The sequence below is a fragment of the Heterocephalus glaber genome, unplaced genomic scaffold (genome assembly GCF_053883595.1).
Source record: "Heterocephalus glaber isolate CG9 unplaced genomic scaffold, H.glaber_assembly_v1.0 deba00001446, whole genome shotgun sequence".
NCBI lineage: Eukaryota > Metazoa > Chordata > Mammalia > Rodentia > Bathyergidae > Heterocephalus > Heterocephalus glaber.
Window position 1 is genome coordinate 5,942,084 of NW_028258298.1, and position 19,949 is coordinate 5,962,032.

Below are 19,949 nucleotides of genomic sequence, written 5' to 3' on the forward strand. Positions count from 1 at the left end.
ACTCTAGCTTTAGCTACTTAGTGAGACTCTCTGTCAAAAAAAAAAGAAAAAAAAGTCAAACTGTAACATGTAGGAAAGCAGGAAAGAGACAGTTTGAGGGAAATACCATACAGTTACCTGCGTAAGTGCCCACTTGAGGTTTCTCATCATGAAATGAAAGTGAGCAAGGGTGAGGGAAATGGTAGGCCCAGGCAGGGAATTGAATTACGCAGGGTTGTGGTTCTGCCAAGTGTATTCAACACAGTGAGATAAAGAAGCAGCAGCACGGGTGGGAGTTGAGAGCAAATTTGAGGGAGTGATTAGTGAATGACCCTGGAGTACATGCTGAGGAAGAAGGAAGCACTGGAGTGGAGATGCTGCTTAGGTTGAGGGATGTTGGATCAGGGTACTAAAGGGCATGAATGGAGAGCAAGGAGATAGTATCGGAGTGGGCCATGCACAGTCAGGGGTTAGAGGGTTTATTTAGCACAGCAAGTCTATGATATGACCACTAGATTAAGTGTTGGGGGCTGGGGACACGATGAGACTTCAGTCACTCCTGAGCATCCCTAAAACATTTTTCTGTGACTTTGGGTTTATATGTCTCCTGCCTTTATCACTTTTTATATCTTTAGTGCCTAGCACAGTATATGACACATAGTAGATGACATCTTTTTAAGCCACCTGTTTAAAAAGAAATTTGAGGGCCAGGGATGTAGCTCAGTGGTGCCGCTGCCTGCCTTGCAAGCGCAGGGTCCCAAGTTTGACCCCTGGTACCCCGCCCCAAAAAGAAATTTGAGACAATTAGGCAAATTTAAATTTTGACTAGATAGTATAATAATACTGAGGATCTATCGGGTATTTTTAGGTGTGGCCATAGAATTGTGATGTTATATACATACACATATTAACAGTCTTTGTGTCTTACTTTTTTTTTTTTTTTTGGTACTGGGGATCGAACTTGGGTCCTTGCGCTTGAGCAGCAGGCAGCGAAACCACTGAGCTAAATCCCCAGCGACAGTCTTTGTGATTTAGAGATACATACTGAGATGTTTGCAGATGAAAGGCTGTCTGGGATGAATATGTGTGAGGAAGTGGTGGGGGATAGATGGAATATACTCCATATGTCACCATGGGTTGATTGTTAAGGGTCATAGGTACCTTGTGCTCATTAGTATTGTTCTCTATACTTGCCTATGTTCAGAATTTTCCATTGTAAAGAATATTTTAAAAGTTCCCAGAAGCCAGGTGCAGTAACATATGCTTGTAATTTGGCTACTTAGGAGGCTGAGACAGGAGGATCCCTTGAGCTCAGGAGTTGAAGACCAGCTGGGGTTTACATAGCAAGCCCCATCTCAGAAACAAACACGAAAATAGTTCCTGAAAAAATATTTATTTGTTAAATAGGTGCATGGAAAAGTAAAACATGATCTGGCTAATATTACACACTTCACACCTTCATGATGTCAATCTCTCTTTTTAAAAATTTTATTTTGGGGCCAGGTCTCACTAAGTGGCCTCAGCTGGTTTTGAACCCACAATCCTCCTCCTTTACCTCCCTAGGAGCTGGGATTATAAGTGTAATCCACCACATCCAGCTTCAAAATCTTTTATTTTTATTTATTTATTTATTTTTTCTGTTACCAGGGATCGAATTCAGGACCTTGTGCTTGCCAGGCAGGTGTGGCACCACTGAGCTTCATCCCTGGCCCTCAAAGTCTCTTTTAATAAGGAAATTTTGTATTTTAGAAATTCATTAAAGGGGATAAGATTTACTTGTTCACTAGGCACATTATTGAGTTAGTTTTCTGACCTTCTAGAGGTCATGGTAAAATAAGAAAGTTCTTTGAATTCAGCCACATTTCTTGGAAGGAATATGAGCTCAGGAAAGGGGAAAAGAGAGAAAGAATGGGATCGTGTCTGAGGTGACACCTCCGCAAACATCCTGTAGGCTTAGCATGTTCAGTCCTGCCTTCACTTCTCACTCCCTTTCAGAAGCAAAATATCATCTGTGCTTTGTATGTTTATAGCTCTTTTTAAAATTTCAGAATAGTTATGAGGCATCTCTTTGGGATGTAGAGAGAGCAAACGAGAAATTCAGTAAACAGTTGTTTGCATTAGAGAAAAGAATCAGGGGAAGTAATAAAATGAAAGGAATCAAAAAACTGGAGTTAATAAGGGCCAGTTAGGGAAGGGTGATGACATGTGATGTAATTGTGACTGTTCCTATGAAATCTCTTGTCCCCAGGACAAGAGGCAGAGGAAGGGGCCGAGGCAAGAGGCGATTTGGCCCAGGTCGACGGCCAGGGCGTCCTCCAAAGTTTATCCGCTTGGAAATAACCAGTGAAAATGGGGAAAAGAGTGACGACGGGACACAGGTACTGGGGGAATGGGAAAGAGCTCCTTCTAGATGCTTGTTCCAAGAACTTCCCAGAGCCCATGTTAGTCTCAGTATGAATGAATACACGTGTGCGGTCCTGTCACCTCACAGCTTGGCTGTCTGTTAATCTAAGTGTGACTGGAGAAAGGCCAAAAAGAATGCATTTCCAAATGTTACTTACAACAAAAACTCAGCTCTGCTGCCTTAAAGATTTGACATTGACCAGAGATATTAGAGAGGGATTTGGTTGAATTACTTTAAACCATTAAAATTACTAGTATTCCAGAAGTGTGGTACCCAGTCCTCTCCTTGTTCGGTGATCTGGAATATCTCATGGGTTTTGCATCTTGTGTCTATTTCCCTAGTTAACTTTTCCAGAAGGAGAATTTTTTTCCCTGAGCATTATGGATCTAGTCACTTAAAAATAAGAATAGCTAGTTACAGGGCCACAGACGTGTAGTCCCAGCTATTCTGGAAATTGAGGTGGGAGAATTGCTTGAGTTAAGGAGTTCAGGATCAGCCTGGGCAACATCATGAGATCCCATCTCTTTTAGAATATTTTTCTTCTAGAAAGCAACAATTCTAAATCTGAGCCCATAGTCATTTCAACATTGATCTTTAGGTAGGGAAATAATTCCTGGTTGTTACAAATTTCAGGACTTGCTGCATTTTCCAACAAAGGAGCAGTTTGATGAGGCTGAACCAGCTCCTCTGAATGGCCTGGACCAACCGGAGCAGACCACCATCCCGGTCCCTCTGCTCCCACAGGAGACCCAGGCTTCTCTGGAACATGAACCAGAAACTCACACCCTGCATTTGCAGCCGCAGCATGAAGAAAGCGTGGTGCCCACCCAGAGCACCTTGACTGCTGACGACATGCGCAGGGCCAAACGCATCCGAGTAAGTGGGAAAGCGTGCCCCCATCCCCAGCCGGTCACTTTCCTGCCCTTCACCAGCTTTTTCGGCACTTAATATTCCAGGCTGTTCACCGTCCTCTTGGAAATCTTGCATCTATCCATGCTCAATCCCTTTGTTTTGCAAGAAACATTAACAATTTCTTGATGTCTCTGTGTCCTGTGGCAGGCTGGCACACTGGTCTTAGGCTTGATTAATGCAGTAATAACATCCAGAAGCCTGGATTTTGGCAGCTCCTGGATGATTATCATTAAAATAGGATAGCTCAGGTGGGGGATTTAGCTCAGTGGCACCGCGACTGTCTCACAAGTGCAAGGTCCTGAGTTCGATCTCTGGTACTAGGGAAAAAAAAATAGGATAGCTCTCCACATCCCTGTGCTCCCAGATTAGAAATGGAGAAATAAATATACTTAATTATGATAGCATTTATTTATTTATGCTGTGGATTGAACCCAAGGCCTAGTGTACACTTAGAAGGCACTTTGCCACTAAGCTACATCTCCAGCTGTAATTATTTGTACTTTAAGGCAGGCTTATCTGGGCCTAATTATAGCTCTCAAGTTAATTGTGGGTAACTAAATTTGGTTATGTACAGTGGTCTAAGGGGAAACTGGCAAGTGTCAGTACCCATTAGTATGAAGGGACCTGTGCCCAAGTCGGTTGGCAGGTATAGTCCACACACCCGGGGAGAGCTTGAAGTAATGCTGTAAGTTGGGGAGCTAGTCAAGATCTCACATGTGTGACTGGTGTCTTGGCTTTAAAGCATGCAGCTGAAGGGCTTCCATGACTTCCATTTCAAATGTGTGTTCGTGTATTATTTCACAGGCAGCGCTGAGGCCAAGTTGGGGACTGCAGGGGATGCGTGTGTGCAGTGATAGGTTTTTGTGCAGTGCTCATGCTGACAAAAAGCAATGACATAAAACCCGTGTTTTCGGCAGCTGGGTGTAAAAAGACTTACCTGTAGATGGGAGAGTTTTATAACTTCCGAGGCTTTACAGTTTCTAGAAGGGTGATTACTTTAGCTTAATGTTTCTTTTGGTCTTTTTTTTTTTTTTAATATGTAAGATGATAAGTTAGACAGTATCAGGGAGAGGGATAGGTGATGGGTATAAGGACCCTGCAAAGGAGTCTTGCTTGTTGTGAGTGAGAGATCTTGGGTTCACCTCCCATTCTCGGTCTTCTTAGTTGCCTGTAGGCTAGAAGGGACCTTGAAAAATAGTCTAGTCCATGCCTTAGGGTGAAAACACATTTAAACATTCATAGCCACATGACAGCTCTGAATGGCTCTGAGAACTCTTAAGTCCAAACAGCTTTTATGAGGGTTCTGTAATTTAAACACATGCAACTTTCAGCTCAATCTATATTATTTCAAAAGGACATGTAAACATACTAACTATAGGCTAGAAATGCAAAAACTATGAATTAATATCTTTCCATCTGTCATTCTACTTCATTTTCCAATCTGTACTTTTTTCTCTTGCATAATTGTCATCTTTTCCACTTTGGCCATTCTCATATTTTACTAGGTCCAGAGAAATGCTTGCTAGATTTAAACTTTTTTTGATGGAAAAAAACTAAGGCTCACACATGTAGTGAAGTTGTGGATGTACAGCTGTAAGTGTACTTGTACTCTTGAAAGAATTGGGGTAGTGGTTTCTGTACAAGGTTTCTTGTGTCAGAGGCAAAAGCCACATGTATGTGGCTTTCAAAAATCCATCTTAGCTGTCCTGTTTTTTCCTCTCACACATTCTAAAATGTAGGGCTATATATTTTTTCATCTTTTTAAAAAATCCAGATTAGTAATTACCAACTGAAAGGAAGTCTTCCAATCCAATTGGTAATGTAACTATTTTTCTCTCCTCTAATGCTGCCTGCTCAGTTGGAGCTGCAGGTAGGTTTGTTTCCTGTGTTTCACATAACAGAATGTTATTAAAGTGTTTGCCTGACCTGCTATTCTTTGCAACCTGTATTTACTAAATCCTGGTGGAAACCGCAATTTGGTTGCTACAGTAAATGCAAATTAATGAATAGTGGTAATTTATTTGCAAATAAATCATGAGTAAATTGTGGGTCCAAGATTCCTCTGTACAAAATGAAGGGTAGGACTAAGTGATCTCCAAGGTCCCTTCCAGCTATAAAAGAATTTGAATGACTTGTGGAAAGGTATTGAGTTCCAACTATATCTTAAGCACTGTCTAGGTACCCAAGACAACTTTCCACTGGGCTCTTTCTCTAGGAGCTTACAGTCTGAATACAGTTAATACTAACATAGGGTTATATACAGTTACATGATAAATTGTTCTAGGACAGTGATGGTGAACCTTTTAGAGACTGAGTGCCCATACTTCAACCCAAAACCCACTTATTTATCACCAAATGCCAATACTGAAATCAAACCTGAATACAGAGGTTTTAGTTTAGAAAAAACAACTGTTACCCATGCTTGGCTGCTGGTGCAACTTGGCTTGCATGTCAGCAGAGAGGCAGGCCTCTGTGTGCCTGCTGTGGCACACATGCCATAGATTTGCCACCACTGCCCTAGGAAGTTGGAAGAGTGAAAGACCAAAGAAAGGTGGAGGAGGCAGGGAGTAATTCATGGACGAAAGGAGTTCTAGACTGATCCTTGAAAGAAAGACAGTCTCTTCAGGGTGGACCATTCCAGGGGAGTGTGAACAGAGGATTGGAGGCCTCAACACACAGGAATGTGCTTGGTGTGATGGAACAGAGCAAACACTAGCTTACCCCTACTGTGGTTGGCAAGTGAAGGACAGGAGAATGAGATGTGTTGGCCAGGGCTAACCTACCTAAGGTTTTGAAAGCTGGGAAGAAAATAGGACAAAGAAAAGTTGCTTCTTAAAAATTAACAAGCAAAAAACAACAAAGAAGCATGATTGTTTTATTTCCTTTTAGTCTCGGGATCAAAATAGCATGAAAACTGGTCAATTGTATGGGTACCTTTAGCTATGAATATCAAAAGCTTTAGAAACATTTCAGAAACAGAGAATCATTGCAGTGGAAGTCACAGTATCCAGAAGTCCTGCCACATTGTCATACTTAGAGCAGCTGATGTACCATGTAGTATGTGGCTGACTGACTGGAGCTCAGGGAGCAAAAGACCTGTGATACCTCTGTCATGTACCCTATTTATTATGACTCCCCTTAGAGAGTGGACCAGATGTGACTTCACCACAGGAGGTACCTTAGAGCAGAACTGGTCTGCAGGTGGGTCAAGGGGTAGGAACAGATCCAGGACTTTTACTATCTTGTAATATGAAGATCAAATGAGTATCATTAGCTCAGAGAAATACAGGCTAGTTCTTGAGCACTTAGACAACGTTCAGGGCTGCATGGAAATTAAAGAGATACAATTTGTCAATAGAACTAAGGAAATGGAGCCAGGTGGGCTGCTCGGTTTAAATCAAGTGTGTGAAAGTACTCATGCTAATCAGAAATGTCAGAAGACTGATTTGTGTAATGAACCAAAGCAAAGCTGAAGTCTGGATTTGGCACCTGAGGAGAAGTGGAATCCTCAATGGGGCCATCATCAACTGTTGTGCATTGTGTCTGTCCTTTGAAACACAACTGAAGTTGGAGAAAGGGAGTGGCCCTGACATGGCAGGCATGCTCTAAATCTCGAGTCATCTTTAAACCTCAGAATAACATCTGTTTATCTGGTGACTTTCCATATAGTTTGAAAAGAGGCAGAATAGTAAGAGCTCTTATGTAAAATAAGTATGTGTGCACTTAGAGTGAAAAGATTAGGTGCCCACTAAGCAGTGTGAGGAGGTGAAATTAAGCTCTGTGTCTGATTTTATTAATTTTCAAAATTTTGTTGGACACTTAAAGCAATTTTAAGTGATGTAGATAAAAAAGAGTATAAAATATGATATCCACCTCTCCATACCCCAGGTGACCCCTGGTCAACTTGGGAGGACATCAGAGTTGCTCTTTCCCTACTCAGGATAAGCAAGTAGGTAGCATCAAAAATATATCTCCTACCCTGTTGCCTGAGAAAGCAGTTCTCTGTTATATCAAATGAATTATGTATGGAACTTTCAGTAAATAAAAAAGAATATTTTCTTTTTCCCCCCAAAGTGATTATTTCACATTAAATTTAAGTTGCTGCTAAGTGATTAATAGCTAAAGGGCTGTTCGCTGGACTTTCTTCATTGCAAATATAATGTATTAATATCCCCATTAATCCTTCAGTCATAATGATTTTCTAGTTACACAGGCATACCCATTCTCAGGTACATTTTTTGGTGGGTTTTAGCCCCCTCAGAGCTAACTAGAGCTTTCCTTTGGTATTTTGAGCAACTTATGAGTGCGTCTTCATTATAGCATAACTGAATATTGATTTCTGTATTTTCTGTGTGAAAGATGATTCTGTAAATCTGCTCTCAGTGGAGCATGGGTTATTTTTCCAGTAGTCATGATGATTCGCATTGAGTATCCATCTTCTCTCACTTGGATTCCCTCTAACACTTGCATGAATTTATAAGAGAGCTGATCAGCCTTAGAAGTGCAATCTGTGACTGAAAAAAAAAGTAAGATTGTGTTGTCTAGATAGGAAACAGCAACAAGTTTAACTTTGTCAGCATAGCATTCTAACCAGCAGAACTAACTGGCTGCCTTGGGAACTTGCCCTCTGAATTTCTAAGTAGGAAGTGCTGCAATGCGTATATTTTGTTTATGATATGTACTTATGTGTCATGTCCCATGAACAAACACATTCACATGCATCTGAATTCTTCATTTCCTTTCCAGTTCTTAAATTGAGATCTGTAGTTCACACGGTGAAACATTCAGTCTTCAGTTTTTTGGGGGGTGGGTGCTACTGGGGATTGGATCTAGGGCCTTGTATACGATAGGCAAACCCTCTGCCATGAAGGCACATCGCCATTTAAAATGGTTTTATAATTCTCCTAAAGTTGTGCTGCTCTCATCACTATAAATACATTAGTATGTATATATGTATATGTGTGTATATATATAAATATATTATAATTCCAGAATATTTTCATTACCCCTCAAAGAAACACCATCTCCCTTTTCTTCTCTAACCCCACTCCTGGAAAGGACTAACTATACTTCACTTCTTTTTATTATCCTTTTTTGCTAAATGTTTTAATTAAGCTTCAAATTCCTTTTTCTTTTTTTTTGGTACTGGGGCTCGAACTCGGGTCCTTACACTTGCAGGGCAGGCGGTGGGTTCACTGAGCTAAATCCCCGGCCCTCCTTTTTCTTTTAATCAAAGACTTCAGGGAGTAATATTTGGCTGATGTAGGCCAGCTTCATTCATGCACGTGTGACTTACCATCCTTTCTTCCAAAACTAATTTTTATGTTACTTCACTCTGGGATTTGTTTTTTCGTCCCAGTCTTCTATTGAGAACACTTTTTTGAATGTTAAATTCTTTCAAAAAAAACCACACATACATAGACATAAAATGAAACACACACATAATTTGTCTTTTCAAGATAGTCTTTGGGAGGGGCTGGGGATTTAGTTCAGTGGTTTCGCCGCCTGCTGCGCAAGCTCAAGGATCTGAGTTCGATCCCTGGTACCAAAAAAAGAAAACAAAGAAAAAAAAAAAAGATAATCTTTGGGAATGACTTCATTTTCAGCCTTTTCACCAGAAGAGTCTTCTTTTCCTGTGTGTGTCCTAGGGTGTAACTTCTCTGGGGAGTCTGATTGCAGGGTCCACCCTCTTTCCCTGTGGAAGTGTGAGCCACTTGCTCTGTGTCCTCACTATAGAACTGTATTTGTGTATGTCTTTCAGAATGCAGCTCTTCAGCATCTGTTTATTCGGAAGTCCTTCCGGCCTTTTAAATGTTTGCAGTGTGGGAAGGCCTTCCGGGAAAAGGACAAACTGGACCAACACTTGCGCTTCCATGGGCGGGAGGGGAACTGCCCTTTGACCTGTGATCTCTGTAATAAGGGCTTCATCAGCAGCACCTCCTTGGAGAGCCACATGAAGCTCCATTCGGACCAGAAGACTTACTCTTGCATTTTTTGCCCAGAATCCTTTGACCGCCTTGATTTGTTGAAAGATCATGTGGCCATTCATATCAATGATGGCTATTTCACCTGTCCAACTTGTAAGAAACGATTCCCAGATTTTATTCAGGTGAGTGTCTGCTACTGAGACTCCTGTTTCCTTCTTTTGGTAAAAGAAACTTAGATTTTTGGAAAGTTGAAACTGCCTAGCCACCTACATTTTCAACTCTTCTTTGAAACAACTCTATAATCGAGAAACAGTATTTTTTCTTTTGAAAGAAAAAAAATTACTTTTGAAAGACAGGAGTATTGTGCCCCTTAATTGTCCAGATCAGGTATTGATATTTAAACATTTAAGTTATAGTACAGGTAATATATACCCACATCTGGTTAAAATTTTTAAGTCTGTCAAAATCCTTGTCAGTATCCATTACTCATAAAATTTAGAGTCTATAAAAGACATACTCCCATTTCCTGGGCTGAAAACATCTCCCTATCTCTGTGGTTTTCTGTCTGACTTTATTAAGGTCATGCATTTTGAAGTAAATGTTGGTATATAATACACTTTGTATCGAGCACTGACTGCCTCCCCTATTGTATGCTGTCAGTTGGAGCAAAATGAGTGAAGTTAAATTCCAAATATTCATGATTTCATTTGGATTTTAAGTGTTAATAATTTTATATGCTAGTCAGTGAATAATCAAGTATCTTGTAAAAATACTTTTAAAATAAATTATCAAAGAAAAAGGAGGTAGGATTTAATAATACTTTTGCCAGTATTGCGAATCCTGTAAATTTTCTCACTTCACACAATTAGAAAGATTGCTAAGGCACAATTTAATGGTAAAAGAAAATCCAAAAATCATGAAGCAAAATGTCTTTTTTTAAAATAAAATATCTTAAAGGAATAATTGATATGACTTACTGTTTAGCTTCCTTCCACAGTTCTTTTTCACTGGATTTTTATGGCTAAAAGAGTTCAGAGCAATATTCTTTTTCTTTGAGGGGGTGGTGGCTAGGAATTGAACACTGGATGAAGCTATATTCTTTTATTCAGGTTATCTAAAAGTAATAGTCCCAGTAAGGAGAAATTACATCAGTATTGTCTCATAATCATAATTGGGTAATGTTTTATATATTGTCTGATTCATGTCTTTAATTCTTCAGAACGTGGTTTTTTTTTTTTTTTTGGTATCTGGGATCTAACTCAGGACCTTGTGCTTGCAAGGCAGGCGGTGGCACCACTGAGCTAAATCCTCAGCCCCAGAACCTGCTTTTTGTTTTGTTTTCTTTTGGTGCTGGGGATCAAACTCAGGACCTCCTGGATGCTGGGCAAGTTCTCTGCTATTTGGGCTACATTCTCCAGCTTCCCCCAACCTGATTTTATTGGAAGATATAAAAGCGTCAGTTATTACATGGGGCTGAATTGCTTCTATGCATGTTGAAGGCAGAAAAAAGTGAGGAAAATTTATTTTTTGTCTTTCCGTGGATAATATTTAGCAAGATTCATTTAAACTTATTGGAATCCTTTTTTAAAAGATAAATCTTAAAATTTTTAAAAATGCCTTTTTTTTGAGGTACCAGGGATTGGACTCAGGACCTTGCATTTGCCAGGCAGGCACAGTGCCACTGAGCTACATCCCTGGCCCCTAAAAAGACGCCTTTTTTAAGAAAAAGATAATGGGTACCAAGTGATCTGGGCTTTGATCAAGCAGATATTCTTCCACTCTTTTGTCACCTGGGAGGTTAAGATTTGTAAAGCTTTCTGGCTGCTTGTGTTGTTTCTTTGTGACAGAGATAGTTTGTTATTCAGGCCAATTATCACACTTGATTGGATGGCTTGCCTAGTTTTTTGAAAATCCAGGGTAATGCGTTGGCTCCCTCTAGCGTTGGCAGCTGCCTTTCTTTGATCATTTCCTCTGGTGCCCCAGTGCCTGAGTTTTCCCCTGGTCTTTTACTGCCAGGTAAAAAAGCATGTGCGCAGCTTCCACTCAGAGAAGATCTACCAGTGCACAGAGTGTGACAAGGCCTTCTGTCGCCCTGACAAACTTCGGCTCCACATGCTCCGGCATTCGGATCGAAAAGACTTCCTGTGTTCTACCTGCGGGAAGCAGTTTAAGGTATGAAGCCAGTACACAGCCTGAGGTGTGGTTCTCCAACCCATCAGAATTCTGTCTGGCTGCGGACACATGCCTGTTTGTTTCATCAGCTTAGCACTGCTTAGGAAGAACTGGAATTGGGATGCACTTTGGCTCTTATGTTTGGCTTAGTTATAAAATTAAGGGAAAAACTTAATTTCTCAAAATAATTCAAATCCCCAAATAGACCAATAATACATGTCCTGCAAGAATCCAAATGTATGATGACTAGCAGAACTAATTGCACTGAGGAATTCCTGAGAGACCAGTACATTTTCTTGCCATTCCAGTCAAGCAATTTTTATGAGCAATTCTTAAGTCTAAGAGCCTGTAATTGAGTCCTGCTGGCAGCAAGGCTCTCACCTGACAGAGGTGGGAAGTGTGAGGAGTTCTGCGAGGGTTTAGGCCACTTTGCAGATTGTTAATGATGTCAGAATTAAAATAAAAAATAATATGTGTCAGTAACCTGCCTGGAATTTAGAAGAAGCCAAAAAAAAAGCCTGCAGGAGACTTAGAGATAAGAATTGCATAAATAGATGTGAGAGGCTGGGCCATGGTGGCAATCCCAGTGCTTGGGAGGCTGAGGCCAGAGGATCCCTGTAGGTCTGAGGCCAGCCTGGGCTACACAGTGAGTTCGAGGCCAGCCTGATCTACATAGCGAGACGCTGTCTCAAAAACTAAATAAAAGTGAGAATAGTCATATATACACAATTGGGAAATCATGTGATTCTATAAAAATGTCATTGAGGGACACTGTGCTGAGTAAGATTGTAGGTCTCACTGTCATAGAAAGTGGAAAAGTATCAGAAGCAGATTCTTATGAGGGAAAACTTGTGCAGAATATGAAGACATTGAAGAAAAATAGTAATTTTCAAAGCTTAAGTTTTGTGGTATATGTGTTGTAGAATAGGATTGCAATGGCTTTCAGTACATAGCAGCATGATTTAGAGCTGTATAGAGAACTCTGGGGTGGGTAAATGTTAATGGATCTGGGGTTTTTTTCCTGTTCTTTATTTTGGGTGGGATTGAACCCAGGGCTTTGTGCATGCCAAGCAAGGGCTGTAGCCAATATTTGACCTACTCCTGAAGCCCTATACATGGATTTATATATAAAAAGATCCCTCTTATGATGCTCACTATTTGACCTGCCAGCCAGCCTATCCATTCAACAGTTTTTTGATTATTTTATGCCAGATACCATTTTGTCACCTAGGAATGTTATTTTAAAAAGTCAAAACGACAACAAACTTTGTTTCCATTTTCCCGTTTATTTTCACCCAACGCATTAGACACAACTCAGTCAGAGAAGCAAAACTTCTATGAATATTATAGAATGAGGGATTTTCTTATCAAACTAAGAACATCAGGATAGAAGGGCATGGAGAAGTGAGGATCCAAGGGGAAAACTTGGGGCATCAAAGAAGTCACAGAGCACTCTCTGAAGCACTGGTTCAGGTAGACAAACAAAAGCTTATTAGGGTCCTGGGCACCCAGGCGCCTTGAGTCCATGTATGTCAATGGAGCTGCACTTGGTAGTGGGCCTGGAGTTGGCCAGCAGGCTAGCAGTCAGGGAGAGGCTAGTGACTGCATGGGAGGGAGTGAGGACTAGTGGGGAGCCACTGGTACCTCCATACCTGATGGCACAGTGACAGGTACAGTCGAGCTGCTCAGCATGGTGCCTGCTTTGTTCTTTTTGGAACCACACTGGGAAGGGGTTTCCATTTAAACATAGTTTGATTTAGCCAAATAGACATACCATCAGAGCGTGTTTTTCAGATATAGCCAGAATGATTTTTCTAGAGAACAAGTCTGATGTCATGACCCTTCTAAAAAACCTTTTTATAGCTCTTCACACATACCCAAATTCTTATCACATAGAAGACACTATAGGAAAGTGATGGCGAACCTTTTAGAGCTTTCAATGATACAAACAGCCCACTGAGGCACGTGTGCCATAGGTTCACCACCACCGCGGGAGGTAATCTGGCACCTGATGACCTCTCCAGTTCTCACTACCACTTTGCACTTTGCCTATACAGAATCACTTGGATCACTTCACTGCGGTGCACTGTCTCTCCTTGGGCCCTTTCATTTGATGTCATTCCTCCCCACCCCTCATTTGAAATGAACTTCCAGACTCCTGCATCATTTCACCTGTCTAATGTCATTTTACCTGGGGCATGTCTTGGTCCTTGGGTTAAGTGCTTCTCCTGTGAATTTCCACAGGACCTTTTGTTGGTGACTCCATCATATGGTAGCACTTAGAATTGCAGTTGTCTGTCCTGCTAAGTTCTATGGCATATATAAAAGACAAGGAAAAACATTCTAGCTTTAGGGAACTCACACTCTAATTGGAAAATCAGACATCCAGCATATTACTGATATAATGAGGAAAGGATTGTTTGCTAAGAGAACAGTTAACTCTGATTTGGGGTATAGGGGCAACTTCATAAATAAGATGACACTTTTTTTTTTTTTTTTTGCTGGGGGTTGATCCCAGGGCCTTGTGTGTGCTAGGCAAGTACTCTACTGCAGAGCTACCCCCAGCCCAAGGTGACACTCTTGAATTAACTAAAGGCCAGAGGAATTTCCCAGCTGGAGAGGGAGAAGATGAACAACCTAGGGATTAAGACATCCCAAGCAGAGGGAGCAGCAGGGACTAAAGGGTTGCCTTATTCAGGAGGAAATAATGAGAGGCAGAATGGATGGGGCATGGGAAGGGGCTGGTGGTCAGATGAAGCCAGAGAGGTAGCTTAAGGCAGCTTGCTATGCAACATAATTAGATTTATGCTAAAGGGAGCCAGAGGCCTTTTGGAGCTGGGCCTAAACATAGGAAGAGCCATGGGCAGGAGAAAGGGGTTCATATTGAAAACAGACGTCTGAAGGAGAATTCTTAGGACCTCAAGTCTATGTAAAAGATTGAAGGGTGGAGGGTCTATAGTTTGGGAGGCTAGGTGACTGGAAACACTCTTGTTACCACACAGGAGTGAGAGTGGGGAGATGATGAATCTGGTTTTGGGGTGCTGGCATGGAAAGGCCTATGGGGATTTGGAATCCTAACAAACATACATGTCACTGTATGCAGGGCATGATTCAGTATTAATCCTAGGCTTTGAGATTTAGGAAATGATTTGATTAAGGTGAATTGGTCTGTTTGAAGGGGAAAATTAGTGAATTATGTCTGCATAGATGAAAAATACTATTATTTAGGGTGGTATTCTTAAACCAGATTTTTATTGCACACTAAGAAACTCTGAATATTCTCTCCTGGGCATTCCAGGAATGAAGGCCAGTGGGATAGGAAGAAAGAGTAGCTGTATTTATTGTAGAAGAAGCCTGTGGGTGAGAGGTGTCACACTGGAACTCTATACTTGTCTTGATTCTTACTACTTGGTAGGCACTTCAGGAATATTTGCTGAATAAATGTACTAAAAAATGAAGTACTTAAAGCCTCTGTAGCAAAAGATGGAAGAACTAGTCTTGTAGAAAGATTAAAAATCTTTACAAAGTTAATACCAGTTTAATGATATTTCTAAGAGCAGTGAGCTCCACTGGATAAGGGAGCTGACATTTAAAATTTATTTTATTTTTTGCAGTGGTCTTGGGGATTGAACCCAGGGCCTCATGCATGCCAGCAAGCACTGTACTACTGAGCCACACCCCTTTTGAATTTGTTTTTATTCAGGATGGGTTCTGCTGAGTGTTCCCTCCACAGATTCACACCAGCATGGATTATTATATCATCAAAGTAGGAACCAAGGTGGGCATAGTGGCACATGCTTGCAGTCCCAACTGCTCAGATGGCCAAGGCAAGAGTAGCACTAGATCCTAGGACTTCTAGACCAGCCTGGACAATATAGGGAGAACCCATGTAAAAACAAAACAAAACAAAAGAAAATAATAATACTAAAAATAAAGTAGGACCTGTGTCCCAGGCTGCATGCTCCAGCTATAGTGGACAACACAATTGCTTAAACATCCATATCCGTGACATGAGAGACTTGAGAGAGATTCTTGAGTTAATTTGGGATTTTGAAGAATATCATTGTGTTTGTTTTAATGTATGGGAATTGAATACACATGGCTTTGTAAATCCAGTATTACCTGTCACTCATTATCAATTTGTCTTATTACAAGTTTATTCTGTATACCTTTGGATCATGTCCACTTAAATGCAGAATCTTCTAAAAAAAAGTCAGAACCATTCATATTTAAACCCAGGCTCATTGGAAGGCCCCTATTTGCTAACTAGTGATTTCGAGCCCCTCTAGACATGTCCTTATATGTCTCAGCACTCCAGTGACTCAGATGCCTCTCAGTGGGTTGTGGTGACCGCTAATTTGTATTGATTTAAAAAATATCCCTTCAGTTAAAATATTCTACTCCCACTCCTATCCCCTTTTCAAAAATTCTCTCCAAATAGCGGAAAGACAAACTACGAGAACACATGCAAAGGATGCATAACCCTGAGAGGGAGGCCAAGAAAGCCGACCGCATCAGCCGCTCGAAGACCTTCAAACCTCGAATCACATCCACAGATTATGACAGCTTCACGTTCAAGTGCCGCCTGTGTATGATGGGCTTCCGGCGACGGGGCATGCTGGTCAGTGCAAGATGGCAGCTTCTTGTCCCCTAGCCCACTTCATTTTTGTTGGTGATGGTGATGGCTTTGGAATTGTCTTCTGTTCTAAATTACATGTGTCAGGTTTTCTCAGTGGCTAGAGAAAGAAACAGGCAAATAGTCCCCAATTTAGAGCCTGTCTTTTCCAATCTACCTTTGCTTTTCTCTATCATTTTTCACCCCTTGATCTCTTCAAAGAGATCACTTCCTTCCACTGTTTTTGTTTGTTTATTTTGTTTCTAGAGATTGAATCCAGGCCCTCGCATATCCTAAGATGTTCCCTATAACTGCGCTACAACCCCAGCCCTCTGCCACTTTTTTGTTACTACTTTTGTTTTTCTTTACTCTTCTAAGTCTTTTTGCTCTTGTCCTATTTTACTTCCTTCCTCTCTTTTGTATTCCTGAATATACTTCCTGGTGGAGTCTTTGTCTTCTCTCCCATTATGATTCTTTCTTTCAGTTAGGAAACAGCAGAAGGAAACTTTCCCTCAAGGCTTTCCAGGCTAATGAAAACATCAGACACACCCAGTTCACTGCTCCCAATTTATTTTGACCTTGTTACAATTGCAGGATATGTTTCTTCTAAGACCTAGGAAGTCATAGAACAATATTTAAAATTCAGAACCTTACTTTGTATCTCATTCAGTGTTCTCAGTCAGGGTAGGGCACTAAATAAGGAAGGACAGTTTATGTCAGGAGAATTCACCCAAGAAATTCTGCTAGTGTAATTTTCCTTTTTTCCAATAGTAGTTCTTTCAGGCAGATATGTTGATGGGATCTACCTTGAGACCCAACTTACCTTCAGGTATTTGCCGAATTCCTGTTAACTCCTGGCTCCAGGCAAATGCCTCATTGTTTTGGGGCATTGCTTCAGAGAGTTTCAACCTCTAGCACTCACTGTCAGAGGCATTTGTTTGTGATGAGGTCTCTTCTTCTCATTTGTTAATTTTTTTCCCCTACCTTAGGTAAATCACTTGTCAAAGAGGCATCCGGACATGAAGATAGAAGAGGTGCCAGAGTTAACGCTCCCCATCATAAAGCCCAACCGAGATTACTTTTGTCAGTATTGTGATAAGGTAAAAGCAACACAGCCCTGCCAGCTCGCCACTGTGAGACCCTGCTGAACCAGTGTGTCTGAGTGGGTAAATGAGGCCACGATCCTGCAGTTACTCTGAGCAGATGGTTCCCTTCCTCTAAGTAGTTTTCCATTCAGGCAAGAAGGGACTAAAAATGCAGCTCATTTTAAGCAATTTTTTCTTCTTCTTAATTTGTTGGCTTTTTCTTATTATCCCTTCTCTGTTCGACTTCTGTTTTTTTTTTTAAAAAGAGAGAGACTTATTACCAAAGAGCCTAGTGTATGAATTTATTTTAAATTCCTAAGCTCTAAAATGAATGTTTATCATTTTACTTGTAAAGTATGTGGTAGATTTGGAGTTTCTAGAAGATTGAGCAGGATGTGAAAAAGTTTTATGGTGGTAGAGTACTCTATTTGTATTATTCTCTTTACTTTCGTGCGGTTACAAAAAAGAGAAAATACTGTATTGTTTCCATGTAGGAATGCCACCTTATAAAGTATATCAATGTCAGTTTAAAAGTAAGAAGCATAGGACCAGGGATTTAGCTCAGTGGTTCTGGCGCCTGCCTTGCAACCACAAGGTCCCGAGTTCGATCCCCAGTACCAAAGAAGCATATTTTTAAACATAGATTCTTCTTAAAGCCATTAGTTGCTATTCAGCTTACCACTTGGAAGATTTTTGGTTTTTAGTAATGAATGATGTACATCATATAAGAGCTTTTACAGATAAATAAAAGGATGAACTGGCCTGAGAAATAATTTTCTTTCTATATATGTTTCCCTTTTAAACTTTCAGGGAAAGGGCACATTTACAGATACACTCTTAGATATATACAGAAAAGTGAAGAGAGATACTTAGCATATCTGTATTATGTTCTGACTTTATTCTAATTTATATTATATCCATACTATCCTTCAATTAATTGGTTAATATCCTTTATTTTTGGCTACAGCAATATTTTTTCTCATTTCCTTAGAATGAAGTTGTTAGTTTGCCTTAAGCAAGAATGTGGAACTGTACGTATACTGTTTCATGGCTCAGTATTTGAACTTGCAGGTTTATAAAAGTGCCAGCAAGCGTAAAGCCCATATTCTGAAGAACCATCCAGGAGCTGAACTCCCACCAAGCATTCGAAAACTTCGTCCTGCAGGCCCTGGAGAGCCAGACCCCATGCTCAGCACCCATACCCAGCTTACAGGCACCATCGCTACCCCACCTGTCTGCTGCCCACACTGCTCCAAGCAGTACAGCAGCAAGGTAAGGCACCTGGTCCTGACCACAGCCTGCAGCAGAACCTCTATGCAGGGGGTGTCTGGATGGAAGATGGCTTCTTATCCGAATGGCTGGACAGTTTCTTCTGAATTGATGGGGAACTAAAAAAGAATGTATCCCAGCCCCTGCAAGTAGGGACCACAGCAAAGAATGTGAAGAGAATATGATAGACTCCTGAGAATGAGTGCCATCTAGTAGCCCAAGCACTTGAATCTTCTCCTTTGCCCTTGGCCTTTTATGGCAGGAACTGAAATAGTAATTCCTGAAAAGGGATGATTTTTGCTGTGGGGGATTGTGACTGCTTATTACAGGTATTACTGGGGGTCAGAGGTGCTGTGGATCAGGGGAGACTTTACTCCCCCCAACATACTGTACACCGTTGTGTTGCTTCTGGAAATGCAGGGATAGGGTCAGATTTGTTCTGATTTTTTTTAAATTTAATTTTAGTTAATTAACTTAAGAGATGGGGTCTTGCTGTATTGCTCAATTTGGCTCTGAACTCCTGGGCTCAAACAATCCCCCTGCCTCAGCTTCCCAAGTAACTGAGGGTATAGGTATGCACCACCCTGTCCAGCAGATCTTTCTATGTAGTTTTTTAGTAGTGCTGGGGATCTAATTCAGGGCCTTGTGCATGTCAGGCAGACACTTACCACTGAGCAACATCCCCAGCCCTGATTTTATTTTATTAAGACACAAAATAAAAAACTTTCTAATCTTTGGAAGATTAAAAATAATTAATTTCAGTAAGTATTCCTGGTCTTGCCTTAACTTTTCAGACCAAGATGGTCCAACACATTCGAAAGAAGCATCCAGAATATGCCCAGCTTCCCAACACCATCCACACACCCCTGACCACTGCCGTGATCAGCGCCACCCCGGCTGTATTAACCACAGACAGCACTACCGGAGAGACTGTGGTGGTGAGTGCATGACTGGGAAGAGTGTTTCATTCCCTTCAGTGCCCACAAGATCTTTAAACCCTGAAACCCTGTCACGCTTGGGATTTGATTGGCTGCAGATGGAGCCCATTTTTCGTCACCTTGCTACATATAGCATTATGGTTGTGATTGATCTCCTAGTTGGTGCTTTCCAAACTATCAAAGGCATACCAAGAGAATTTCAATGTTGCTTCTGTACTGCAATATTTCAGAACCTCTAGGGCAGGTCCACTGAGTCAGAGGCAGGCACTCAGTGCTAATTTGTAGTTCCATGACCCACTGGCATGATGAATTAAATTTTAGTAGCTACATAGGTATATATAGTAGTATTACCAACTAATGTATACTTTGTAATTTTTCTAGACAACAGACCTGCTAACCCAAGCAATGACAGAGCTCTCTCAGACCCTAACAACCGACTACCGAACACCACAAGGGGACTACCAGAGGATTCAGTACATCCCTGTGTCTCAGTCCACGTCTGGTCTCCAGCAGCCTCAGCATATACAGCTTCAAGTGGTGCAGGTGGCTCCGGTATGGTGTGACACGTCTTTCTCCTTACCTTTGTGAATGCCATTAGCCATGATGGTTGCAGGCTTCCAAAAAAATACCCGGGTCTCAGAGCTGTTG

The 19,949-nt window shown here is 41.1% G+C and overlaps 1 protein-coding gene across 4 annotated transcripts in view; it reads left to right on the top strand.

Moving 5' to 3' along the window:
• Prdm10 (PR/SET domain 10) overlaps nucleotides 1-19,949 on the top strand; it is a 106,155-nt gene that overhangs the window by 69,882 nt on the left and 16,324 nt on the right. For 3 of the 4 annotated variants that reach the window (XR_015452411.1, XM_013078830.3, XM_087214278.1), the window contains exons 10-18: nucleotides 2,228-2,357; nucleotides 3,017-3,259; nucleotides 9,057-9,404; nucleotides 11,239-11,394; nucleotides 15,836-16,015; nucleotides 16,999-17,109; nucleotides 18,166-18,366; nucleotides 19,158-19,301; nucleotides 19,683-19,853. Coding sequence is in view for 3 of the 4 variants with exons in the window: in XM_013078830.3 (XP_012934284.1) it covers nucleotides 2,228-2,357; nucleotides 3,017-3,259; nucleotides 9,057-9,404; nucleotides 11,239-11,394; nucleotides 15,836-16,015; nucleotides 16,999-17,109; nucleotides 18,166-18,366; nucleotides 19,158-19,301; nucleotides 19,683-19,853 (1,684 nt within the window). In the remaining variant the exon portion in view is untranslated. The remainder of the gene's footprint in view (nucleotides 1-2,227; nucleotides 2,358-3,016; nucleotides 3,260-9,056; nucleotides 9,405-11,238; nucleotides 11,395-15,835; nucleotides 16,016-16,998; nucleotides 17,110-18,165; nucleotides 18,367-19,157; nucleotides 19,302-19,682; nucleotides 19,854-19,949) is intronic. The other variant, XM_087214279.1, reaches the window with a different exon arrangement.